The following is a 20,134-nucleotide window of genomic DNA, read 5'->3' on the forward strand; positions in this document are numbered from 1 at the left end:
CCCAGCTGTGCTATTAAAAAAGTGCTCAGCTGAAGTAGCTCCAGTTCTCTCCAAACTATACAACAAATGCCTTAATGAATCTTGCTTTCTGGGCTGTTGGAAAACTTCTTCTGTGGTACCAGTATTCAAGAATTCTGGAGAAAGAACAGACCTATTAAATTATCGCCCCATTAGCCTCCTCCCACTTATTTCCAAAATATTTGAGACCTTAATTAACCATGCTCTAGTCCATCACCTTACAAATGCTAAACTTCTAACTGACCAACAATATGGATTTAGACAAGCCCGTTCTACAGCAGACATCCTCACTGTAATCTCTGAACGTATATACCACTCACTGGACAAAGCCGGGGAAGGCAGAGCAGTAGCTCTAGATATATCTAAGGCTTTTGACAGGGTATGGCATGAGGGTCTCCTCAGGAAAATTAGATCATACGGTATCACTGGTAGAATACTAAACATAAATTCTTCTTAGATAAGAGAAAAATCCAGGTTGTCCTCGACGGTCGTACATCTAAACAATATGATACAAATGCGGGAGTGCCCCAAGGGTCTATCCTTGGACCTCTGTTGCTCCTAATATTCATAAATGACCTCCCCGACAAAATTGCCTCTGAGATGGGTATATATGTTGATGACACCACAATCTATAACAGGCATGACAAGAAAACAAATGAACACATATCTAAAGAAATGGCAGAAACACTAGAGGATGACCTCCGATCTGTAGTGGAATGGGGACAAAAATGGATGGTCATGTTCAATGCCGCTAAGACTAAACTAGTTTCCTTCAATAAATACAAGAAACCTTCTCTACCACCTATAGCAATGGCCAATGACACTTTATCTGAGAGTACATCCTTCAAACTCCTTGACCTAACGTTCACAGGAAACATGAGTTGGAACAATTACATTGAAAGCATTGCCAGGGCGGCTGCAAAGAAGGTAGGCTCTCTCTACCGTGCTAGAAAATTACTAACACCCGAAAGTATCCTGTACCTCTATAAGGCCACCATTCGCCCATGTATGGAGTATTGCTGTCATATTTGGGCTGGTGCATCTGCTACTAGTCTCTCGCTCCTAGACAAGGTTCAAAAGAGTCGCAAATCTGATAGGCTCTGAACTGGAATCTAAGCTTCAGCCTCTGTCCCATCGACGAAATGTTGCATCCCTCTACCTGTTCTACAAGTATTTTAGTGGTGAATGCTCTGACGAACTGCAAGCACTTGTGCCCCCACGACGTAAACATCCTCGACAAGCCCGACAGGAAGCTAAATCTCACCCCCACACAGTAGAGATCCCTAGATGTAAAAGATCTTTCTATTCCAGTAGTTTCTTCCTCAGAACCGCTAGACTTTGGAATTCCATTCCGGGTCCCTACTTCTCCAATTGTACTGACGTGCAGAAGTTCAAGTGTAACGTGAACAGACACCTTGCTGCCCAAATCCCTACATAGCACCCCAGTAGATGTTGCCCCTGATAGTAGCCCCCTACACCAAAGTGGTATGTGCCTTGTTTGGGGTGAAAATGTAATAAAAAAATAAAAAATAAAAAGAATAAAAAATAAAAAAAAATAATATATATATATATATATATATATATATATATATATAAAACTGCCTCATTTGGCATAATAGTTACTTGTAAATGTTAAGCAGAGTTTGAATATTGGACTCTCAAGTAGGGTGCTATCAAGTCATAACAATCAGTTGTTAGAAAGGTTTCTTTTAATTATTAAAGGGAAGGAGCTTTGTCTTAGTAGCATTAAATATAACCATCCATTTTAGACTCCATTCCACTGTAGACTGGACATCATTTTCTGAGGATTCAGCCATTGAACTTGAATATGTTCATGTTCGATTTGCCTACATGTCGAGATTGCATCGGGAGGAGGGGGGGGGGGTTAGTTTATGAAAATCAGGAATAATAAAGACCTAAGGATTGACCCCTAGGGTACATTTGAATTAATGTGATGTTTTTTTAGATGTACCACTACCGAGGCTAATTGGCTAAGAAAGATCTGATTATTTGTCCAGTAATACCGTAAAAATTTATATTCATAAGAACACTTTTATGCTGGACCTCATCAAAGGTTTTGGATATATTAAGTGTTACCATCTAAGCTTCACTTATCTTACACAGTATATGGTATATATGTTCGGTGATGACTGTTAGATTATCCAAAGCAACTAGAGAGAGAGAGAGAGAGAGAGAGAGAGAGAGAAAGAGAGAGAATACTGGTGTTTGAATTTTTTTTTATATTAGACATAATATAATGCGGAAATGAATATTTCGGCATTTTTGATTGGCTGAAAGAAGCTGCTTATTAAGATGATGTCCAATCGAAAGCTGATACTTTTAAACATGACATTTTACAGTTCGATTCGATAGTGAAAAAATATCTAAATATAAAACACTTTATAAATAATTTATACTAACTTTGATGATGATTTACAAAAATTAGTGCTTCTATAAGAGATGATTCCATATAACCCGAATGTTTCCGATTGTGATTTACAGAACAAACCAGAAATGGCTGAAGCAGTTTACAATTTGAAAGCCACAAATCATGCAAAAAAGCAAACAATACTAAAACATACAATGGTAAAACTAGATTAGGTTAGGGTTAGATTAGAGTTAGAGTTAAAAGATTTTAAACTCCCCTTCAAAAAATAGAGTTGAAGAAACTTCCTCACAACAAAAACAAAAAAGAAGAGTAAAAACCTTGATTCATTTACTAATTTGAAGAAATGATTAAACCCATTTTTAACATAGAGTGGGGGGGAGGGGAATAATTAACCTTAGCTTTAAGTCAGAGAAAAAATTGTTTCGTTTGCAGAATTAGCTACCCTTCTCAATCCAATTACACAGACTCTTGTCAGAGGGTGTTTTTAGAATTGAGTTATCTTCCTTTGGAAATGCTAGGCGTCACTAGTATCAGTGATTATAAAAAGAGCTGCATTGAGTCCATAATTAATCAAACTCTATTCCACCACTTGACAGCTGCTAAACATCTGTCTGACCAATAGTATGGATTTAGGCAAACCAATTCTACAGCCGATATCCTCACTGTAATCTCTGAACATATATACCATGTACTGGATAAGGCAAGGGAGGTCCTAGATATATCTAAGGCCTTTTACAGGGTATGGCACGATGGTATTCTCATGAAAATCAGATCATATGGTATTACTGGACGAATACTTAACATAATTAAATCCTTCTTAAATAAGAGAAGAATCCAAGTTGTTTTTGATGGTCATATGTAAAAACAGTATGATATAAATGCAGGTGTACCTCAGGGGGCAATTCTTGGACCTTTATTATTCTTGATATTCATAAAATACCTCCCTGATAAAATTGTCACCGAGACGGGTATATTTGCTGACAGCACCACGCTCTATAACAGACATGATGGGAAAAAAATAAACACATATCCAAGGCAACGGCAAAAACCCTAGAGGAAGACCTCCAATCTGTAGTGGAATGGGGTCAAAAATGGATGGGTTTTTTTTTTCTTTTTTTTTTTTACAAAGGCATCACCACTTATCAAGGCCAAGAGGCCACTCGAGGACAAGGGTTAAAGAGTGTACAGTAGACAGTTGGACAATAAAGTAATCATTAGTAATGGAGATTCGGTAAATTTGTTAACTTATATGGAACGGCTCATCAAAAACTTGTTTAAGTTAGACATGAAGACAACCATATTGTAGTCAGCTGGAAAGCAGGAAAACAGAAGACAATTCCATAGGCGTGCAGTTCTAAGAAAGAAGGTTACATTCAATGCTGCCACTTCTATCCTTTAATAATTACAAGAAGCCTTCTCAACCACTAATAGCCATGATTAATGATACATTGCTTTGTTCAAACTCCTTGGCTTAACATTTACACGGAACATGAGTTGGAACAGATACATCGAGAGCATTGCCAAGGCTGCTGCAAAGAAGGTGGGCTCTCTATTGTGCTAGAAAGTTACTTACACCTGAGAGTATCCTGTACCTCTACAAGGCCACCATTCGCCTGTAGTGAACTACTACTATAATGCTGTTACGGTATGCTTCCCTTATTTCTCTCTTTCTCCCTACTCTTCTACTTTTCCCTTCCTTTCTTCTCTCAATGTCACCAGAGGTTTCAGCCAATCGGAATAGAGGACTGTCCTGGAGGGGGATACAAAGAAGAAATCTCTCTCAGACATGCGAGAACGATAGAAGCGTCAACATGCGATGGACCAGTTTCCCTGGGTAAAGACTTTTATCGAAGAAAATGTACCATCCTCTTTGTACCCCATATCTTGGAAACCTTTATAAAAAATCATTAATCCTAAAGTCTCGTTGCACTTAATTATAACCCGATGTTTTCTTTTCCACAGTTCTTTTTCAGCACTCTTGTTCTCTCTCTAATATCAGAGGTGCCCCAAAAAGGGGACCGACCGAAATGGTGACCCTTTTTCAAACGTTGTTAAAAGCTATGGCAACCGCCATAATTTAGTGAATGCCCAACGTGCGTATATATACGCAATTTTCAAAGAACAAAAAAATAAACGAAAACGATGAGAACGTGACAGAGTAAAAATAAAAGAAAAAGAAGAAAAGGTCTTTCTAAAACTTTACAAAAAAAAAGAAAAAAGTATATATAAATCTGCTTTCCAAGAAATGCCGATAATATATATATTTTTGCTATTTTTGTGAAACGGTTTATGCTAAATAAGCCGATAATATATATATATTATAAATAAGGCAAAAACAAACAAGCAAACAAGAAAAATAAGCAGTAAAAAAAAAAGAGAAAGAAAAACAAACTTTTTTCCGTGATTCTCACCAGATAAATGACTAAAATAAAATCTGGTCTAAAAACTATTCTGTAACAACAAAAAGTGACTTTAAGAATCAATACAGAATCCCAAATTTCATTCTGAAACCCACACACCCGCACACAGAAAAAGGAACCTTCCAGACGCACGCGTGTGAAGCTAATTTTGGAACACGTGCGGACACACAGAGAAAAAGGAACCTTTCAGACGCACGTGTGTGCATCGATGAACTCAGTTTTTTTTCTTGAAGAACATTGACTATATATTCACACACACACACACACACACATATATATTTATATATATATAAAAAAAAAGAAAAGTTTTTAATTGACGCGATTTCTCCAAGTACCTGCTGAAATTAACCTCTGGTGAGTACTCGCTTTTCTCTCTTCTTACTTATCATACCCCAGCAATTTCCTTTAGTCGCAGCTACAAATAAATAATAGTAATAATAAAAATCAATAATAATAGTAACTAATAATAATCATAGGAATAATAATAATTAATAATAATAATAATAATAATTAATAGCAGTAATAATAATAATAATAATAATAATAATAATAATAATAATAATAATAATTAATAATAATAATTAGTAATAATAATAATGGACGCACAACAGGTTAGCGTAAACCCCACACAATTTATGGAGACGAGTGTCGAGGGATGGTTTTCGATAATAGAAGCCCAATTCTACACATTACATACATTACGAGCGATGATACTAAGTTCTATATGGTTATCAGCGCATTGCCGCCTGATGTGGTAACAAATATACCTCCAGCAATTCTGCAGTCGCTAAACTATGCGAAGTTAAAGGAGTCTGTGTTGTCTACATATGAAAAGACCAGACCTGAACTCCTGGAGAAGTTGATGAGGACCACTATGTTAGCTGGTCATCTGTCATTATACCTCCAGGAGATGGTAACGGTCGCACATAGAATAGGGGCAAGCGGTGAGATAGTGCGCCATAAATTCATACATGCACTTCCGAAGCAAATCGCCCCAGTAATAGCAGCCTACACTGAAATGCCATTAACGTAGTTGGGTAAACTATCCGACACTTGATGCCGTTAATAGAATATACGTCAGTATTTCAGACGGTTGAGAGTCGAGCTCGGATAAACGACCATATTACCACCAGACAGTCTAGTGAAATCATTCCAGCTGACCTATGTCCATATAGAAGGAAACAGCGGCCGAAGATATGTAGAGCCCATATATATTTCGCTGAGGAGGCTCGTACATGTAAGCCATGGTGTAAGTGGCCAAAGAAAAAGAGTAGATTACAAACTCTGCCTAACTCGTGTCCTTCCTCTCCCGCCCCTAGTGATTTGGAAAACTAGAAAGGCGGACTGCGTTTGCTCCAGTAGTGCCGCCGTTATTAGAAGTTTCTGCTAAAATAGGAGCATCTAAAGTTAATTTTTATCATAGGTACAGGAGCCAGTGTTTTCATTTTACCACATTCTGTAGTAAATGAAATTATGCTGGAGCTATCTCCTGTTCATATCTCTATCGCTAATGGTGAAAGCATAAAATGCTATGGTCAGACAAACCTTGAAGTTAAGATACCCTCTTTAAGAAGATCTTTTCAATGGAGTTTCGTGATCGCAGACGTCACTAACCCTTTGTTAGGATTTGACTTCTTAAACAAATTTAACATTACAGTGGATTGTAAAAATAGATCCATCCGTGATAACGTAACGGAGCATGAAATTACAGTCAATGCATTAACGGGAACCGATGTTCTAGTGATTAACAAAATAGACCTAGCGGATTATGTTACAGAAGTAATAGGTAAATATAATAATGTGCTTTCACCACATAGCGACACAAACAAAGACTATGGTGGAGTGTATCACAGGATTGATACAGGCAGCCACGTACCAGTCTTTGCTAAAGCCAGACAACTTTCTGGTCCTAAGTTAGACGCAGCACAGTCAGAATTTAAAAAGTTACTAAATACCGGAGTTATCCAGCCTTCCAGTAGCAAGTGGGCAATCCCTTTGCACTGGGTGAAGAAGCCAGATGGGTCATATCGAGCGTGCAGTGATTTCCGTGCGTTAAATAGCATTACCAAAACAGACCATTACCCGGTACCACATATAAGTTCCTTCTGCACACAGTTAGCTAATAAACAATAGTTTTCCAAAATAGATTTAACTGCAGCATATCATCAGATTAAGGTACACCCTGAAGATGTGCCTAAGACAGCAGTAGTGACACCTTTTGGTTTGTTTGAGTTTAATTACATGCCATTTGGTTTAAAGAATGCTGCAGCTACATTTCAGCATTTTATGGATAAAATATTTTTTAAATTAAATTGCATATTTATATATTTAGACAACATACTAGTTTTTAGCGAAAGTGAGCAACAGCACAAGGAAGATTTAGATAGAGTATTTAGGATCCTTAGTGATAACAATTTAAAGATTTCCTTAGATAAGTGTGTATTCGGAGTACCACAGTTAGATTTCTTAGGTTTTCACATAAGCAAAGAAGGCTTGTTGCCTACTTTAAAGAAAATCAAAGAGTTTGAAAATTTTCTGATACCTAAGGACTCAAAAAGCTTACGTAGATTTCTAGGGATGACAGGTTTTTACCGCAAATTAGTCCCTAATTATGCATCCATAATTTTACCACTATCCGAACGGATGAGGTTGGATCCTGAAGCAAAGATTGAGCTTAATGAGGAAGAAACTAACGCCTTCAAAACAATATTAAGCAAATTATCAGAAATTACGGCGTTAGTTCATCCACAGTCTTCAGCTACAGAATACCACATTACACCAGTTGATAGATAAGAAATCAGTACCTATCGGTTTCTTTTCCAAGAAATTTTCTCAAACCCAAGCCAAGTATTCCATGTTTGGCTACTAGCAGCTTATTTTTCAGTGATACATTTCTGCCACCTCATAGAAGGTCGTCATGTGTCATTATTCACTGATCATAAGCCATTATGCGGAGCCTTTAATAGTCAGACACCAGCAAAGTCAGATCGACAACAGCGACACTTATCAGTGCTTGCCAAATATATTGTTAACGTGGAGCTGAGAATATAGTTGCAGACTGTAGTATGTCTCGGCCTGCATTAGTTGTGCAGATAGATGCATGCGACTTGGCTAAAACAGCCCAGGAACAAAAATGTGATGACAAAATAAAGTCATACACTAATTTGAAAGAATACTGTGTGTCAAGCGAAGTTGGCTCAGTACTATGTGATACTTCAACTAAGTACTCCAGACCGTTTATCCCAAAAGAGCTTCGTCAAGCAATTTTCAACAGTTTACATAGCTTAGCGCATCCTGGTATGGGAGCATCTATAAAACTGGTCAAGTCCAGATACTTTTGGCCTAGTTTAGATAAAACGATTAAACAATTCTTCGCAGAATGTGTAGTGTGTCAACAATCAAAAGTTCACAGACACACAAAGTCTGCAGTCCAAGAATTTTAGTTACCATCTGCACGTTTCCAGACGGTAGATATCGATATTGTTGGACCCCTGCCCTTAACGCGCAATGAGTCCGACCCTTACCTGGGCCCTTATAAATATTTGCTTACCTGCATCGATTGTGCAACTCGCTGGATTGAAGTACATCCTATGACTGAGATAACTGCACAGTCGGTAGCAGAAGCGTTTATCAATGCATGGATATCTCGATTTGGAGTCCCATTGCATGTTGTAACTGACAGAGGTAGTCAGTTTGAGAGCGAATTGTTCCAGGGATTAGCCAAGGTAGTAGGTTTTTACCGATTGAGGACAACATCATATCACCCTCAAAGTAAGGGGATGATCGAGAGAGCACACCGTACCCTTAAAGCAGCAATAATGGCTCAAAAAGAATCATGGATGAAAGCGATACTGGTGATTCTGCTGGTATATGTACACCCCTAATGAATCAGGCTTTTCCCTTTTTACTCCTGTTAATGGAGCTCCGATATTGATTCCTCAGCAGTTGATACACTAGCAGAGAGTAGGAGAAACTCCAGTTAATAACCAGTACATACGTAATTTGTGTGAATGGATGTCCCAAATTGATGTACTCAACAACGGAAAAGGATATATCCATGACAGTCCCAAAACATTTATACTGAAAGGTTTATCTTCCTGTGAAAAAGTATGGCTCTGAGTTGATCGAGTTAGGAAACCATTAGAAATATCGTACTCAGGTCCTTATAAAGTTTTGACTCGATCAGATAAGCATTATCAGATCGATATGAACAACGGTACTCATACACACGTATCAATAGATAGATTAAAGCCGTACATAGAACCAACTAGTACTAATAAAATTAGACCGACTGAGAAGGCACAGACAAATGACGGTACTACTAATGATAAACTTATTAAGACAGATGATACCGACAAAGTTGAAGATAAAATTGCTGACACATATAAGTCTAGATCTGGTAGGAAAGTAAGATGGAAAAAGAAAAATGAGTACTTTTATTTTTAAACAAATTTAGGCAATATACATATTTAATAATTCTGTGGAGGGTACTTAACTCTGTTATTTGGAGGGAGACTTGTGTAGTGAACTACTACTATAATTCTGCTATGGTATGCTTCCCTTATTTCTCTCTTTCTCCCTACTCTTCTACTTTTCCCTTCCTTTCTTCTCTCACCGTCACCAGAGGTTTCAGCCAATCGGAATAGAGGACTGTCTTGGAGGGAGATACAAAGAAGAAATCTCTCTCAGACATGCGGGAACGATAGAAGCGTCAACATGCAACGGACCAGTTTCCCTGAGTAAAGACTTATTTCGAAGAAAATGTACCATCTTTTTTGTACCCTATATCTTGGAAACTTTTATAAAACATCATCAATCCTAAAGTCATGTCGCACTTAATTATAATGTCGGAGGTGCCCCAAAAAGGGGACCGACCAAAATGGTGACCCTTTTTCAAACGTTGTTAAAAGCTATAGCAACCGCTATACGCCCATCTATGGAGCATTGTTGCCACATTTGGACTGGTGCATCTGCTACTAGTCTCTCACTCTTAGACAGTGTTCAAAAGAGAGTCACCAATCTTATAGGTTCCGAACTGTCAGCTAGGCTTCAATCTCTGTCCCATTGATGAAATGTTGCATCCCTCTTCCTATATTACAAGTATTTTAATGGTAGGTACTCCAACGAACTACAAGCCCTTGCACTCCTCGACGTAAATACACCTGACAAACCTGACAAGCAGCAAAATCCCACCTCTACATAGTAGAGATCCCCAAATGTAAGAAAGCCTTCTACTCGTATAGTTTCTTCCCTAGGACTGCTAGACTTTGGAATTCTTTTCCAGGTTCCTGTTTCCCTGACTGTACTGACATGCAGAAGTTTCAGCGTAATGTAAACAGACATCTTGCTGCTCAACTCCCTACATAGTATCCCTGCAAATTATGTTCCAGATAGTAGCCCCTACATTAAAGTGGCACTGTGCCTTGTTTGGGGTGAAAATGCAATAAAAAAAAATATGGCAAATTTACTCTCTTATTTCTGTCTGGACTGGTCTTGACAAAATGGATGACATACTCTCTGTCACTCTTTTTTTTTTCCTTTGAAGATTGTAACACTGGGTATAGGGCATCCAAACCAGCTGCCAACATTCCTCTGCTTTTTATTGAAACCAACCGAGAGCTCTTTTTAGTATCCTCGCTGTTCCCTTAAGTGCGATTGTCTGAATCTCTTTTGCACTTGGTTCACCAGGAATATTAGTTAGGTAGGATTTCAGGTTCTTCTTCATAAGCCCTGTGGCACCTATGATAACTGGTATGATTGATATCCCCTTAAGATTCCAGTTTCTTTTCATATCATACATGAGACCTTGATATTTGATCTGTTTCTCCCTTTCAGCTCTGTTAAGACCGCCATCATTAGGGACACTCACTTCAACCAGGGTTGCAACTCTCTCTGACTTATTCCATATAACTGTCAGGTTTCGCAGCAGCATTTTCAAGGTAGATCGCTGTAGAGATTACATAGTCGTAATGTATGGTATATAAGTCATTTCCAATTGTTCTTTCAGGTTGATGTTCTCAGGATTTGCTGCTACATTGGATGTTTAATTTTTTACAGATGGTCCAGTGGAGGTACTTACATACTCCATCATGTCTCGCTGTGTAGTAGCCATCCCCCAAAAGAACCTTGCAACTTGATACCAGATGATTCACACTTTCCAGTTCCGTGTGGCAGAATCTACATTTGTTGTCATTAGTGAGACCTGCCATCTTCTTCAATGCATTTTGTTCAAGATTGGCTGTAGATATTATCAGTCAGTCGTTCTCCTCCATTCGATCTGGTTACTTTGGTAAACACCTTGCCACCATGTGTATACTCCACAACGAAACACACAATATGATATCTAAGATTGCTCCTTTCTACTTACACACACGTGCTCACGCATGCACACACGCATCATTCTACTCAGACTTTGTTAGACACATTCTCATAAACACAGTTTCACAGAAAACAGCATGTGTTTGCTTCTCACAAACTTACTTCATATAGCAAATAAATCTATTCTTTTTATGCACACACACACACACACACACACATGTAGACATCATTTGTATACACATTCTCAAAAACACAACTTTGTAATGGACTACGACCGGTTTGCGAACACGATTTTTTTGTATACGCCTTTGTTTTCAGGTTGTTACATTGTTTTCATTGGCATGCTTGTATTCTGAATGTAAATATCCGATAAGTAACTATCTCGTCCGCCATTTTGAAAAATATCTCAAGGAACAAGAGGAGGATAACTCAATAATACTTCATTCTTACTAGATTTATGTTGTAATGCCTGCGAATGCCCATTAATCGCTTTAAAATGATTTTCCCCATATACATACAGATTTTCGTTATTTTTTTTTTCTTTCTTTATCTTTCTTATTTTTTAATACAGGGGGAATTCTGGACAAGAGCAAAAACACTTGCAGAACTTAAACTATACGGGCCGATAGAAAATTAAATTTTATTGCGTTTAATAAAAATTATTTGTTGTATTTCGGTTTTGGTTTCTCGGCTGTTAACTATACTACATCATTATCGTACTTTTATTAAAGCGCGCTGATAATAATAATTAAAAAAAAAATGGTTTATAAAATCATAGACACTACACGGGAGGTAAAGAAATGACAGGCATTAGAAGTGTTAATAGTGGATTATCTTCCCTTGGCAATAAGAACTCTCGTTTGTTGAAGTCAGTATGCTTCATTCCAAAATGGCGGAATCTTCCTCTACTAAAGGTGCCGAGGAGGCCTTTACAGATTTCTACTCTGAAGTAAGTTTCTTTAGATTTTATTCGACTATTGCCAAATCAATTCTTTAATAGCCCGTTTTCACAGCTCCTACGATCAGAAGTTTTATTTGCTTCTTTTAAACGGAGCATACACGAATTCGAATAAGTAACCCCCGATTTCTCGCCATCATCGTTGTGATGGTGAAATCACGTCAGTCCCTCTTAAAAAAAAAAACAACAAAAAAAAACTTCTGCATCTTTCGGTCTGTCTTCAATTATTGGAATTTGTGTGTATTTCAATAACTGACCATCGCTTTGGATGTCTTTTATGTTTATAAATACCCACTCTATTAATCTGTATGTTTATCCGAAACTTTGCACGTGTTTGGAAGTGTTTCGTTTTTATTATTTTTTTTTTTATACAATTGCTTTTTTTTTTTTTTTTTTTTTTTTTTTTTGATAGCCTTAAACATTAAAAACAAAACAAACAAAAAAAAAACAACTGGAAATATAATTTTATCTGAAACTGAATTAATATTTAAACGTCTTACTCTTTAAATTGTGTTTAATATATACAGCCACTGTATCCTAAAAGAAAAAAGTGTACTCTTTCTGTATATGATGGAAATTGATTTTTTTTTTAAATGTACTTTTAAGTGATTTTTGGGTGCTTATATAGATCGGTCCCCACGGCTGTTGCTAAAATCCGCTAAACACTTACGATAACACCCGAAAGGCGACAACATCACATAAAAATCAGCTTTCCGAAACGGAAAACGAAAAGCATTTTTTTTTTTATTTTGGTGCTAATGCAGAGAGTGATCCGCGCTATTTTTTTTTTTTTAATCGTATTGTATTTCTAAGTTTAATTAAAGTTTTATGATATGTTTAAAAAAAATTTTTTTTTTTTTTATTCAATTGTAAGGTTAAAGTACAGAATAGGTACAAAACACCCTTCCCTCCCCATGTTAAGAATGGCTTTTTAAATAATAACGTTATTATTTCAGCACGGATCACTCTCTGCATGAGTACCTCTCAATTATATTATTAAAGATTTTTTGGTGCTTGTGCACTTATTAAACCGCGGTATTTTTAAATAGTAATTTGAAGTTAAATTAAAGTTTTACAATATCTTTTGTACTTATGTATTTTTGTTACCGTGCTGAAACAGCATTATCATTTTGAAAGCTTAACATGGAGAGGGTGCTTTAATAGTTACAAAGCAGTGCTTTAACTTTGTCAAAGCACCCTCTCCATGTTAATGAAAAAAAAAAAAATGTATGTTATATATATGTGTGTGTTTGTGTGTGCGCGCGCAATGTAAATAAATCCGTGTTTTCCGTTTTTATGAACCTGATTTTAATTTTGAGTGATCGCGTTTCGGCTTGGGTTCGTTACCGAATTTTCCGAGTTAGTCTAAGTCTACTGGTTCAGTGATTCGGATTTTATTTATTTGGCTTTAAGTAAAGCCCCCCCCCCCCCTCGACCGTTGCAGACGCCTGCCAAACTAAGAAGTGATTTATTGAATTGAAAGAAAATAAAAAATATAATCGTTAATTTGAACTTTTATAATAAAAATATGGATGCTTGATTGCTTGTGTTGCCGCGCTATTTTTTTTTATTTTTTAAATAGTATTTTTAAGTTAAATTCAAGTTTTACGTTATGTTTGTTTATTAAATTGTTAGGTGAACGTACAGAATAGTTACAAAACATCCTGTCCTCCCATGTTAGGAAATAACGTTATTATTTCAGCGCGGTAACATGGATACAGTGCATCCAGTATGCACAAGTATCAAAATGAAACTAGTTTTCTACCGTTTAGTCTGACAGGCCCGCAACAACAACCGTCGGGAGACTTTGCTTGGAGAAAGACATTTATTTATTTATTTATTTATTTATTTAGCGAATATGAAGGAATATTTGGTGCTTCTACATTTTATCCCCGAAAATGGAGACGCCATTTTTTTTTTCGGGCACCTGTCGTTAAAGTCAGAGGGAGAAATCAGTATTTTAAACTATGACCGAAGTAAGAAATAACAAAAAAAATTACAAAAATGTTTAATTAAAATTATATTTTCTTAAAGACTTTTAAATAAATGTCTTTACAATTATATTTTGATACATTTTTTTACAATAAATGTTTTTGTTTTCAAATGACGCTCGCCCAGGTTAAACAATTATGAATGTCAGTTTCATTTTCTGTTTTTAATAATAAAAATATATATTACATTTCATGAAAAGCTTTCCCGTTTTCATTAATTAAATCGAAACATTTCCAATTAAACAATTACGGATGTATGTTCTCTCACTTTTCATATTTCTTTTCGGAAGTAATTAATAGCCAGTTTAATTTTTTTGTTATTTATTTCCTACTTCGGCCATAGTTTAAAATACTGATTTCTCCCTCTGATTCTAATGGCAGGTGCTCGAAAAATGCCGTCTCCATTTTCGGCGATAAACTGTAGAAGTACCGAATATATTTTTTTTTCTATCTTCACACAATAAAATGCATTAGAAAATATATTTAAGTTGTTTACATTTAATTAATCTTCGCTTGAAGGGTAACTTGATTTCGACCAATTGTTGGTTCACAATGACTAGCTATATAAAACTTTTTAACCTAAAACCTGACGTTTCATAACAAAAATGAAGACACTTAGAATTTAAATTGAACCGTTTTATTTTGGTACTTATGCACTTTTGTTACTGTGATGAAATAATGTTATTTTGAAAGCCGTTCTTAACATGGGGAGGGAATGGTGTTTTGTAACTATTCTGTGCTTCCACATAACGGTTAAATAATAATCAAAGGATATTGTGAAATTTGAATTTAATCTGAAAAAAAATATTTAAAAATAGCGCGGGAACAAAAGGTCACGGTTTGGTTCAGTTCAAATTCTGTAGAAGCATTAATCTTTTTTTTTTTTTATTGTAATTATTTCTTATTTTGTCTTTTTTTTTTTTTTTTTTTTTTTTTTTTTTTTTTACGTCTTAAAAACAACCGAACGCTTGAGTTTTTATAGACTGACTAGCGGGGATGCGTTTAGGTTATTTTATAGAATCGCAAAAACCGTCTCCATTCGCGTTTAATCAAACCGTCCTTTAACTCTACTATTGACTCTAAGTCCGGGTGGCAAAAGACCCTCTCCCCTCCCCTTACTAGCAACGGATTTAATAGTAGGATCAGAATTATTTTTCCACCCAAAACACACCCGGCTGATGACTGGAGTGATTTTGCTCTGCCTTCACTTAGATTTTAGCCATAAATCGTGTTCTATTCGCCAAATTAAAGGCTTCAAAATCGCTTTCGAATGTCAGATTACGATAACACCGTTACGAATTTTCTTTTCCAGATATTGTAGAGAAAAATGGCTGCTTATTTCAGTGTTGGCGTACGCGTCGAACTGAAAACTAGCACGGAAAAATATAGTTGCCATCTTTATAAACAAGGAACAAAAATAATTTTAGTTCAAAATCCTGTTCTCCTAGCCAGAATTTGGGTGATTGTTCTTTCTTGGCTAGCCTCCTAAATTCAAATTCGAAAAGATATATCTGAAGAGGGTCGGATGTTACGTTAGCCGAAACGTTATGAACCAAGATAGTAGTCAAAATAATCCAACTAATTAATCCGCATCTCAAAAATAAATAAATAGATAAAATAAACTAATAAAATATATTTTCTAAGAAACTAAATTGATTTTATTTAGGAAAAGCTGCTATTGCATTAGTAAGGTCAGTGAACAACGCCATAATCTTAATTAAAATCATTTTTATTTTCATTAATGATAAACTTAACCTTCGCTTTGATGTCATTTATTTGTAAATTAATAACCAATCACTCAAATAGGGATAGATCAAACAGTTTTGTAATCGATACCTAAATACAAATTATCGATTGGTTCGTTTGATTTTATTTTTTGATGTTATTTTCCTGTGTAGGTTATATTTAAAAATATAACTAAACAACATTTCTTGATCCAAATTCTAGTCAAGAACAGAATAATGACCACTAATCTTCCCCTCTTTTTGATGACCTTGTGCCTCATTTGTTAAAATGTTTTTTGATAATTTAAAATGTATATTTTGATACTACACTTCACTTCGACTGTTTTGTCCTCGGTCGGTCAGTGAAGGAGAAATCTTTTTAGACTGACGTAAATTTTATTTTTGTCCCAATGTAGTGCCCCTGCCCCTGCCCCTCCCCTTTTTGGGGGAATAAGATTTTCCCCACATTAAGAACCGACCTTGTGTCTAACCCTGTCCTCGTGGTGAGGCAAGTGAATAGGAACAAAATATAACAAAACATTATTTTGGCATTTTGTTTGTCTTTGATCAAAATCTTGTACGATTAAAAAAACAAAAAGGGTGCTTGTTAAGAAAAGGTCGACAGATCGATTTTTTTTTTTTTTTAATATGTCGTTCTAAGCAAAAACAACACTACTTACGTAATTGTCATGTCGAAAATAGTAATATAGTCAAAAATTACGAAAATTCATGAAGTAGAAAATTATTTATAGTTAAAAGTAATTTTCCGGAAAATTGTATTAAACACTTTGAGGATTGCGAATACAGTGAACATACTTATCCCCCTTTTTGACACTTTAATGGCGGACATAGCGATGTACTTTTTTTTTTTTTTTTTTTTTTTTTTTTTTAACTAAAAACACAACAGCAGTTGTTCTACTTCGAATTTTTGTAATTTTGGGATACATTACTATTTTCGACATGACGAGCATAAAAAAAAATTATGTAGCATTAGATATCCAAGAATTTAACCGAGATCCCGAGTTTAGTTTACAATGCATGCACTGATGATATATTTTTTTTCTTTTCGTCTTTTTTAAATTTTTTCAGCGGATTATCGATTGGACACTGATCTACCAAATTATCAAAAAAAAAAAAAAAAAAAAAAAAAAATGGGGGAGCAACAAACTTCAATATATATATAATAACGTAGGCAAATTTGAGCATATTTTATTGGTTTGAAAATATAGATTCTTTTTTACCAATGGTCATAAAATTTTAACCATTTAATAGTATTATCATCTTCAAAAAGCCTGGAAATTTTCGTGTAGTTTTGTCTCATAGAACCAAAAATATGAGCATTTCAATTTGACGCACACACACACACACACACACACACACACACACACACATATATATCTCCCCAAAACCTCTGGCCTTCGAGGAGAGACTAAAACTTGCTGCTATAGTTTCAAATGATCTGAAATAACAGCAAGCGGAGACTTGATTCCAAATATTTCTTATGTTATATCTCCCCTTTTTGGTTTTCATACATAGAGTAAATTTTACAGTGCATAAGGATTATTTGATATTCGGAATATTCATAATCGTACACTATTTCCAAAAGAGGGAGGTATAACATGAGAAATATTTGGAATTAAGTTTTCCCTTGCTATTATTTCAGATTATATGAAACCATAGCAGCAAGTTTTAGTCTCCTCCTTTATCAAGACTAGAGGTTTTAGGGAAATATCAGATTTTTTGTAATTCATATGCAAAACTAGGAAAACAAATGATTGAAATATTGGTAAAGGTGCAGTATCTTTCCAACCAACCAAAAATCCTTTAAAATTACTACTATTAAAGGTTTTCAAGGGTACTCGAAATGAAAATAAGTTAAAATCCCAAGAAATGAGTCGTTTCTAAGATATGTAGAAATTATAGTTTTAAAAAGTGGGGAATCTCTTTTCTAGGTGTGTGCTGAAAACGAATATCGCCTTTAAATTTTTGCAAATAAGTATTTTTTTCCAGGTATTAACTGATGTAATTCTTTGTTATAAGTGGTGATCATTGTTGTACGTGCAAGCGTGCATATTTTTGCTTAGCACCTGGAAAAATACTTATTTGTGAAAATTTGAATGTGATATTCGTTTTCAGCACATCTGAAAACCTAATGAAAACAAGTTTTTTAAGGTAGATTTTGTGTTGGTCTACCAGGCCACAATAAACACCAGTCCTAAAAAAAAATAACAGCCCCCCCCCCCAAAAAAAAGATGGCCATATTAGGTGCTCATTTTACGTTAAGTCAGTATAGAAAAATGATACCCCACTTTTTGATACAATAATGTGTGATCTTAAGGGCAAATGTCACATAGCCACACAATTCAGGTCATTAACTTTGCCAATGCATTTGTTAAATTCTGATCAATAGACGCCGAGATTTCGAACTTAATAAAATTACCAAAAAAGGTGGTGTGTATGTATGTATATGTATATATATATATATATATATATATATATTGTAGCCAAATTGAATGTTGAAATGCTCATATTTTTGGTTCTATGTGACGAAACTACATGAAAATTTGCAGCCTTTTTGCATGGATATCCAGCGTTGCCAGGGTTGACATGAAGTTCGGTTTGGCCACACCTGCTATACTAAGAATATTGAGCAGTTTTTCATTATCATATGTCAACTCCATCGTTACCCCAACAAAAATTTCAAAAATAAAAGAATGAATGAAAACATGAAAATGTAATCCCCCCCCCCCCGAAAAAAGAAGTACGTGACAAACTCTCCACCAGATATTTCGGCAGAAGGGATATGACGAGAAGCTATTCTCCGGATATTGAGCACCTTTTTATGACTATATTCCAGTTTAAGCGAATTTCTTTTATGCTACCTCAGTCTAGAAAGATTTGTATTTACGGTCTGTTGCAATAAAAACAAACTGTAAATAATTTAGTTTAAAAAATACCAAAGTAGAATTTGCGTCAACCGAAATAAACATTTTTCTGTTATAAAAATGATGAGTTACGACTTATTGTGTTATTAAAAGAAAAAAAATTATTACGATGTTAGAACAATGTGAAGAAAAAAACTGGCAAAAAAAACGTAAATGAAAGTTTTTTGCTTTTAAATAATGAATCGTAGTTGAATTGGATTGTTTGTTTATTTTAAAATGAAAATTCACTGGACCACAACGTTAATTCCGAAATCACAGAAATTAGGTTCTTTGAACTGATTCCAAAAATAATGCTTGAAAGTTTGTGTAAATTATTTTTAGTTTGATTATCTGCCGAAACAAAAACGAAAAGAACAAAATTAGCGTCCAGGGCAAATTACTCAAACCGTTTTATAAAAAAAAATCAATGTCGGTAAAAATAAATTTGATTCAATATGTTATCAATATTAATCAAATTTAAATAATAAACTTAAATAGAACATTTAAAACAATTCTTTTACTATAAACAATAACTAACACACCGCTATTTAATAAAATCGATTTTACTTAATGTAATATGCAAATGACGTCACCTCTTAATCGTATATTTTGCAAGAATCATACTATATATAGGAATGAATGAATCATTGAAGTAATGGACCTTTTGTATATATTGATTAAATTGTGAACAAATAAATAAACAAACAGGCAGGAATACGAATTTATATATGTAGATTCTGTGGTTAAAAATGACAATTCGTAAAAAAAAAAGAAACTATATTTTCAAACTTGCCTACATTTGTGAAGTCAACATTAGTTTTGCTGTTTTGTGATGAATTTTTTTTTTTTTTTTTTTTTTTTTTTTTTTTTTGGCTTGGTTTTCTTGCCAGGCCACTAATAGTTATACCACCTTTTTTGGCAATTTTATAAGTTCCAAATCTCAACAACTATTAATCAGAATTTAACAAATGAAAGCTCATTGGGAAGCTAATGACCTGAATTGTGGTAGTGGGATTTGTGACATTTGCCCTTAAGCTTGTACATTAAGGGGATCCTCCATTATCCTGAGTCTATTTTTGGCATTTTTTTACAGCCATAAACAGTTTCAATTACAGCCATTTGTTTTCCTAGTTTTACATATGAATTACAAAATATCTGATGTTCTAAATGATCTGAAATAACAGCAAAGGGAGACTTTATTCCAAATATTTCTCATATGTTATATCTCCCCTCTTTGGTTTTCATACATAAAGTAAATTTCACCATGTATAAGGATTATTTGATACCCGAGATATCCGTAATCATACTCTATTTCCAAATGAGGGGAGATATAACATATGAGAAATATTTGGAATCAAGTCTCCCCTTTCTGTTATTTCAGATAATTTGAAA

The 20,134-nt window shown here is 35.0% G+C and overlaps 1 protein-coding gene across 1 annotated transcript in view; it reads left to right on the forward strand.

The window, feature by feature from the left end:
• The first annotated feature begins 11,942 nt into the window (after positions 1–11,942).
• Positions 11,943–20,134, forward strand: part of LOC145241419 (dnaJ homolog subfamily C member 8-like) — a 183,146-nt gene continuing 174,954 nt past the window's right edge. The window contains exon 1 of the mRNA XM_080104358.1: positions 11,943–12,094. Within this exon, the coding sequence (XP_079960484.1) occupies positions 12,020–12,094 (75 nt within the window). The 5' untranslated portion in view covers positions 11,943–12,019. The remainder of the gene's footprint in view (positions 12,095–20,134) is intronic.

This window comes from Euprymna scolopes, chromosome 20, assembly GCF_053919585.1.
Source record: "Euprymna scolopes isolate OS-2025 chromosome 20, ASM5391958v1, whole genome shotgun sequence".
Classification (NCBI taxonomy): domain Eukaryota; kingdom Metazoa; phylum Mollusca; class Cephalopoda; order Sepiida; family Sepiolidae; genus Euprymna; species Euprymna scolopes.